The following is an 8,001-nucleotide window of genomic DNA, read 5'->3' on the forward strand; positions in this document are numbered from 1 at the left end:
AGGGATACAGTTGTCTCTCTGTCTCTCTCCCTTTCTGTCTCTCCTTCCTCTTTCAGTTTATTTCTGTGTTTATTAAATAAAAGAAAGAAAAGGGGGAACAGGTATTGGCACACCTGGTTGAGTGCACATGTTACAGTGCACATGGACCCAGGTTTGAGTCTCCAACCCCTATCTGTAGGGGGAAAGCTTTGAGAATGGTGAAGCAGGGTTGTAGGTGTCTCTGTCTCTCTTCCTCTCTATCATCCCCATTCCCTCTCAATTTCTGGCTGTCTCTAGCCAAAAAAAGTAAAGATAATTCTTTTTTTTTTTTTTTAATCATTGTTGCGGTTATTACTGTTGTTATTCATGTCATTGTTGTTGGATAGGACAGAGAGAAATGGAGAGAGGAGGGGAAGACAGAGAGGGAGAGAGGAAGATAGATACCTGCTGACCTGCTTCACCACCTGTGAAGCAACCCCCCTGTAGGTGGGGAGCTGGGGCTCAAACCGGGATCCTTACTCTGGTCCTTGCACTTTTCACCATGTACACTTAACCTGCTGCGCTACCGCCCAGCCCCCTAAATAAAGATGATTCAAAAATAAGAAGAAAAAGGACAAAATGACCACCAAGAGTAGTAGATTCATAGTGCTGGATAACCCTGGTGGCAATAAAGAAAGAAAAAGAAAGTTTGTTTTTTTTTTATTGTCACCAGGCTTATCATTGGGGCCCAGTGCCAGCACTATGAATCCACTGCTCCTGGTGGCCTTTATTTCCATTTATTGGACAGAACAGACAGAAATGGAAAGGGGACAGGATTTAGGGGGCGATTAAAATAGACACCTGCAGACCTGCTTCTGCATTTGTGAAGCGACCCCCTGCAGGTAGGGAGCAGAGGCTCAAACCTGCATCCTTTCACATGATGATATATGCTCCTGGTTAGGTGTGCCACCACCCAGCCTCCAAGAAAAAGAAAGTTTACTTGAGAACGCTGGAGGGGGGAGTTGAGAGATAGGCCAATAGCTTAAGAAATCAAGGACCCTGAGAAGGACCCCCATGAGGCCTTGGTAGGGGTAAAAAGGGGCAGATGCCCTCAAGTCCCTGAGGGTGACATGGACCAGATGCTCACAAGAGGTCCAGGTGATGCCAAGACCTCCAGTCCTCATGCTTTGTCTGACATTGGTAGACAGGGCAGGTGTTTGTAGAGCTGGGACCCATGTGCCATTAGCCTTGGCTCAGGGAACCAGCAGAAGAGACCCTGTCTAGGCAGGAGCACTCCTTCCCAGTCTGGGTTGTGGAGAGTTGATCCCCACTCAAGTTACCCTCGCTTGTCCTGTCCTGCAGTGCCCGGGAGCTGGAGCTGGAAGACCGACAGAGCCGCCTACAGCAGGAACTTCGAGAGCGAATGGCGGTAGAAGGTAGGGGGATGGGCAGGATGAGGTGTGGGCTGCAGAGATGGGCACGATGTGGTGTGAGCTGAGGGGGTGGGGGCAGGATGTGGTGTGGACTGAGGGGGCATGGGCAGGATGTGGTATGGGTTGAGGGGGTAGGGGCAGGATGTGTGGACTGAGGGGGCATGGGCAGGATGTATGGGCTGAGGGGGTAGGGGCAGGATGTGTGGACTGAGGGGGCATGGGCAGGATGTGGTGTGGACTGAGGGGGCATGGGCAGGATGTGGTGTGGGTTGAGGGCATAGGGGCAGCATGTGGTGTGGGCTGAGGGGGGGCAGGATGTGTGGGCTGAGGGGGCGGGGGCAGGATGTGGTGTGGAATGAGGGGGGCGGGGGCAGTATGTGGTGTGGATTGAGGGCATAGGGGCAGGATGTGGTGTGGGCTGAGGGGGCAGGGGCAGGATGAGGTGTGGGTTGAGGGCATAGGGGCAGGATGTGGTGTGGGCTGAGGGGGCGGGGGCAGGATGTGGTGTGGGCTGAGGGGGGCGGGGGCAGTATGTGGTGTGGATTGAGGGCATGGGGCAGGATGTGGTGTGGGCTGAGGGGGCAGGGGCAGGATGAGGTGTGGGTTCAGGGCATAGGGGCAGGATGTGGTGTGGGCTGAGGGGGCGGGGGCAGGATGTGGTGTGGGCTGAGGGGATGGGGTAGGATGTGGTGTGGAATGAGGGGACATGGATGTGTTGGCTGAGGGGGTGGGTCAGGATGTGGTGAGGAATGAGGGGACATGGGCAGGATGTGTGTGCTGAGGGGGCAGGGGCAGGATGTGGTGTGGGCTGAGGGGGTAGGGGCAGGATGTGGTGTGAGCTGAGGGGGCATGGGCAGGATGTGGTGTGGACTGAGGAGGCATGGGCAGGATGTGGTATGGGCTGAGGGGGTAGGGGCAGGATGTGTGGACTGAGGGGGCATGGGAAGGATGTGGTATGGGCTGAGTGGGTGGGGGCAGGATGTGGTGTGAGCTGAGGGGGCGGGGGCAGGATGTGGTGTGGACTGAGGGGGTGGGGGCAGGATGTGGTGTGGGCTGAGGGGGCAGGGGCAGCATGTGGTGTGGGCTGAGGGGACATGGGCAGGATGTGTGGGCTGAGGGGATAGGGCAGGATGTGATGTGGAATGAGGGGACGTGGGCCGGATGTGTGGGCCGGATGTGTGGGCAGGATGTGGTGTGGGCTGAGGGCATAGGGGCAAGATGTTGTGTGGGTTGAGGGCATAGGGGCAGGATATGGTGTGGGCTGAGGGGGCAGGGGGCAGGATGTGGTGTGGGTTGAGGGGGCGGGGGCAGGATGTGTTGTGGGTTGAGGGGGCGGGGGCAGGATGTGGTGTGGGTTGAGGGGGATGGGGGCTGGATGTGGTGTGGGTTGAGGGGGCGGGGGCAGGATGTGGTGTGGGTTGAGGGGGCGGGGGCAGGATGTGGTGTGGGTTGAGGGGGATGGGGGCTGGATGTGGTGTGGGTTGAGGGGATAGGGGCAGGATGTGGTGTGGGTTGAGGGGGCGGGGGCAGGATGTGGTGTGGGTTGAAGGGATAGGGGCAGGATTGGTGTGGGTTGAGGGCATAGGGGCAGGATGTGGTGTGGGCTGAGGGGGCGGGGGCAGGATGTGGTGTGGGTCGAAGGGATAGGGGCAGGATTGGTGTGGGTTGAGGGCATAGGGGCAGGATGTGGTGTGGGCTGAGGGGGTAGGGGCAGGATGTGTGGACTGAGGGGGCATGGGAAGGATGTGGTATGGGCTGAGGGGGTAGGGGCAGGATGTGTGAGCTGAGGGGGCGGGGGCAGGATGTTGTGTGGACTGAGGGGGCATGGGCAGGATGTGGTATGGACTGAGTGGGCAGGGGCAGGATGTGTGAGCTGAGGGGGCGGGGGCACGATGTGGTGTGGGCTGAGGGGGCGGGGGCACGATGTGGTGTGGGCTGAGGGGGCGGGGGCAGGATGTGGTGTGGACTGAGGAGGCATGGGCAGGATGTGGTGTGGGCTGAGGGGGTAGGGGCAGGATGTGGTGTGGGCTGAGGGGGCGGGGGAAGGATGTGTTGTGGGTTGAGGGCATAGGAGCAGGATTTGGTGTGGGCTGAGGGGGCAGGGGCAGCATGTGGTGTGGGCTGAGGGGACATGGGCAGGATGTGTGGACTGAGGGGGCAGGGGCAGGATGTGATGTGGAATGAGGGGAGCGGGGGCAGTATGTGGTGTGGGTTGAGGGCATAGGGGCAGGATGTGGTGTGGGTTGAGGACATAGGGGCAGGATGTGGTGTGGGCTGAGGGGGCGGGGGAAGGATGTGGTGTGGGTTGAGGGGGTAGGGGCAGGATGTGTGGGCTGAGGAGGCGGGGTCAGGATGTGGTGTTGGTTGAGGGGGATGGGGGCTGGATGTGGTGTGGGTTGAGGGGATAGGGGCAGGGTGTGGTGTGGGTTGAGGACATAGGGGCAGGATGTGGTGTGGGTTGAGGGGGCGGGGGAAAGATGTGGTGTGGGTTGAGGGGGTGGGGGCAGGATGTGGTGTTGGTTGAGGGGGCAGGGGCAGGATGTGGTATGGGCTGAGGGGATAGGGCAGGATGTGGTGAGGAATGAGGGGACATGGGCAGGATGTGTATGCTGAGGGGGCGGGGGCAGGATGTGTTGTGGAATGAGGGGACATGGGCAGGATGTGTTGTGGAATGAGGGGACATGGGCCGGATGTGTGGGCTGAGGGGGTGGGGGCAGGATCTGGTGTGGAATGAGGGGACATTGGCCAGATGTGTTGGCTAAGGGAGTGGGGGCAGGATGTGGTGTGGGCTGAGGGGACATGGGCAGGATGTGGTGTGGAATGAGGGGACATGGGCGGGATGTGGTGTGGGCTGAGGGGCTGAGGGCAGGTTGTGGTGTGGGCTGAGGGGCTGGGGGCAGGTTGTGGTGTGGGCTGTGGGGACATAGGCAGGATGTGGTGTGGGCTGAGGGGACATGGACAGGATGTGGTGTGGGCTGAGGGGATAGGGCAGGATGTTGTGTGTAATGAGGGGACATAGGTAGGATGTGGTGTGGGCTGAGGGGACATGGGCAGGATGTGGTGTGGAATGAGGGGACATGGGCAGGATGTGGTGTGGGCTGAGGGGACATGGGCAGGATGTGGTGTGGGTTGAGGGCATAGGGGCAGGATGTGGTGTGGGTTGAGGACATAGGGGCAGGATGTGGTGTGGGCTAAGGGGGCAGGGGCAGGATGTGGTCTGGACTCAAGCCTGGGATGGGCACACCACCTCCTGAGCCTTCAGGCCCAAGGTCTTTCTTCTCCACCCAGATCACCTGAAGACGGAAGAGGAGTTGTCAGAGGAGAAGAAGATTCTGAACGAGATGTTGGATGTCGTGGAGCAGAGGGACGCCTTGGTGGCCCTGCTGGAGGAGCAGCGGCTACGGGAGAAAGAGGAGGACAAGGACCTGGAAGCTGTCATGCTGTCCAAGGGCTTCAGCCTCAACTGGTCCTGAATGCCCCTACCCATGCTCAGGTCTGCCCATCAGTGGCCCCTGCTGCGCCTGGGCTGGGCACTCCCAGACCACCTGGCCCACCACCTAAGGGGGCCCGGCACCTCCTGACAGTTTGCACGCACAAGTCCACGTGCCTCCTGAACGCTATCGGGTGTCACTGTTCTGGGGAGCCACACACACATGGCCCCAGGAAGATGACTAAAAGAGTCGCCTCAGCCTCTGTGGTGAGGCCCAGCCTGGCTGCCTGCCTCAGGAGAGGGACTTGGAAAAGGAAAATAGTCCTAGAAAACCTTCTCTCTTCCTCTGCCAAGTTGGATCTGAGAAAGGAGTCACTTCCTCTGTGGAAACCACAGCCACGGGGCTGCACCTCCAGCTGCCCACTTCCCGCTCCCAGAGCCACCAAAGACACAAAGAAGACACCCCGGGAGAGGAAGGACATCTGGTCAGGGTGCACCTGGTCCCGCAGCGCAAAGGGCCAGCTCGGCATCCCTGCCGCAAGTGAGGAGGCCCAGGAGGGGATTGATCCCCAGCCCCACGGCTCACACTGGACACCCTCTCTCCCACCCCCAGTGGCCAAACACCCAGGGCTGTGGCCTGAGGCCTGTGGCTTGCTGCCTTTTTGCTTTTCCTTCACACCTGTTTTTGACACTGGAAAATCCTGACTTGGGGCAGCCCTGCGTCTCAGTACACCCCGCCGCGCACGTGCGTGCGCGCACACACACTGACACACAGGCTGAGGTGAGGTGGCTGATTCCTGTGTTTTCACATTGCAATGAAGCTGATGCCCTGGTGCGTGTGCGATGCCTAGCCACCCTGGACCCCTCTCCCTTTTTTTTTTTTTTTTTGGATTAACTTATTTTTTAATACTTGAAAAGAAGTGACTTCGTTTTTTATATCTTTCCTAAAGACACTGGGCACCTGGAGCAGGAGCAGCTGAGGAGTCCTTGCCGAGCTTCACACATGCACACACACGCACACACATGCACACACACGTGCACACACGCACATCACCAGGCTGACCCACACTGTCACAGCCTTGTATTTATTAGCTGTCGCCTATAGTGTTACTGACGCCCATCCCCCCCAATACAGCAGGGGGCACTCTCCTAGGGTCCTTGCTCCCTGGGCTGCACCTCACTGCTGGCACCAGACTCCTCTTCTGTCTGCCCCTCAGCACTGCTGGGGACCCTTTCAGAATCCTGGCTCTGGAGAGCCCACTTTTCTGCAATTCTGGTGCCCAGGCTTCACCTCCCACAGAACATTTCGTTAAACAAACAAACATAAAAAAGGTTTGAGGATCAGCCTCCTCTAGGCCAGCTGAGAAGGTGTGTGGGACTCCTGCCCTGGCCTCCCCGCACGCACGATCCACCTGGCTCACAGGAATTCCCTCTGGTCTCAGAACCAGCCAGGGAGAGTACAGGTGAGGCTTTTGCCTGGCCTCTCACTGACGGGACACTCCAGGTGAGAAAGCCTTCCCTGTCTGCTTAAGCCAGATGCCACTCCTGAATCCCACCAGGCTGGCCGAGGGGCAGTGCCAGTGCACCACCAGACCTAGTCCACAGTGACTCCTCTGGTTGGCTCCTGCCTACAGGGGGGCCAGAGTAGTGAGAACAGGACTAGCACCCCCTCAAGGTCCCAAGGGTAGCACAGCCCAGTCCCCCTGGGTCTCCAGCTTCCCTGGAGAGCCACTCTGTGCCTCACGTCGGACCTTGGCTCAACCCACAAAGGAGCAGAGCACCTCTGCTCCAAAAGCTGCCATCTCTCTCCTGTGGAACCCAGGAGGTGTGCTTCAAGCTGCCGGCACCACTCTGGCTTCACAGCCCTCTTGTGACGGGGGCAGAGTTCTGTTTTTATTCTCCTGAATAAAAGATGGGACATTCTAGGTTCCATCTTGAGCCCCCAATCTTCCAATAAACCTGAACTTGGGACAGGACCTCCCTCTTCTTTGTGGCCTCTTCCCTGTCGCTGCTCAGACTGCTGGGGAGGCCAGCGTGGCAGCTCTACCCTGGAGCCAGCCAGGGGCAGGAGCATCACGTGGGCCTAGGGAGCTCGCAGGGCTCACGGCACCTCCAGTTACATGAGAGCTGCCTGGCCCACAGAACATTCCCTATACATGCCTGATGGTGTGACAACCATCCTCACCCCCAGCCCAGGTCCTCTTTGAGAACTTTGTAGACTCCTAGGAAACTGCCGCTAATTTTCGTGTGCGGGGAGCATGCCACATGAGGTGTCCAGCTCAGGAAATGAATGCAGCTCCAAGAAGTGCAGAGGCCCAGGAGTTGGGCAATAGTGCAGTAGGTTAAGCGCAGGTGGCGCAAAGCGCAAGGACTGGCATAAGGATCCCGGTTCGAGCCCCAGCTTCCCACCTGCAGGGGAGTTGCTTCACAGGTGGTGAAGCAGGCCTGCAGGTGTCTTGTCTTTCCCATTCTCTGTCTTCCCCTCCTCTCTCCATTTCTTTCTGTCCTATCCAACAATGACGACATCAATAACAACAATAATAACTACAATGATAAAACAAGGGCGACAAAAGGGAATAAATAAGTATTTAAAAAAATTTTTTTTTAGGTGCAGAGGTCCCTGGAAAGCCAGGGAGAGAGGGAGGAAGGGAGGGAGAGAGAAAGAGTTCAACTAAAATGCCCAAACTCCAGACCAACACAGTGGCAATAGCATTCTGCAGCAGCAGGGGAGCTGATAGGTTCCAGCCCCCAGTGAGTTTAACCAGCAGTGATAGACCATTCTTTACTCTCTTACTTTTTTTTTTTTTTTTTTGCCTCCAGGGTTCTCACTGGGGCTCAGTGCCAGAACTATGAATCCATTGCTCCTGGTGGCCATTTTTCCATTTTTTTATAAAGGACAGAAAATTTGAGAGAGGAGGGGGGGAGAGATAGACACCAGCAGACCTGCTTCACCGCTTGTGAAATGTCCCTGCTGCAGGTGGGGAGTGAGGGCTCAAACAGATCCTCGTGTGGGTCCTTGCACATAGTACCATGTGTGTTTAACCGGTGCACCACCAACCGGCTTCCTAGTTTTGTTTTGTTTTGTTTTGTTTTGTTTTAAAAAAGGAAAGACCCCACAGCACCACCCCATCACTCAATCATAAAGCTTTTCCCGTGCAGTCATTCCCATGTTGTTGCTGG

General features: G+C 57.5%; 1 protein-coding gene across 26 annotated transcripts in view; it reads left to right on the forward strand.

The window, feature by feature from the left end:
• Window positions 1-6,797, forward strand: part of MICAL3 (microtubule associated monooxygenase, calponin and LIM domain containing 3) — a 187,674-nt gene extending 180,877 nt beyond the window's left edge. For all 26 annotated transcript variants that reach the window (XM_060191367.1, XM_060191377.1, XM_060191374.1 and 23 more), the window contains 2 exons: window positions 1,321-1,394; window positions 4,680-6,797. In XM_060191367.1, coding sequence (XP_060047350.1) covers window positions 1,321-1,394; window positions 4,680-4,864 — 259 coding nt within the window. In that variant the 3' untranslated portion in view covers window positions 4,865-6,797. The remainder of the gene's footprint in view (window positions 1-1,320; window positions 1,395-4,679) is intronic.
• Window positions 6,798-8,001: the final 1,204 nt, after the last annotated feature.

The sequence above is a fragment of the Erinaceus europaeus genome, chromosome 5, assembly GCF_950295315.1.
Source record: "Erinaceus europaeus chromosome 5, mEriEur2.1, whole genome shotgun sequence".
In the NCBI taxonomy this organism is placed as follows: Eukaryota; Metazoa; Chordata; class Mammalia; order Eulipotyphla; family Erinaceidae; genus Erinaceus; species Erinaceus europaeus.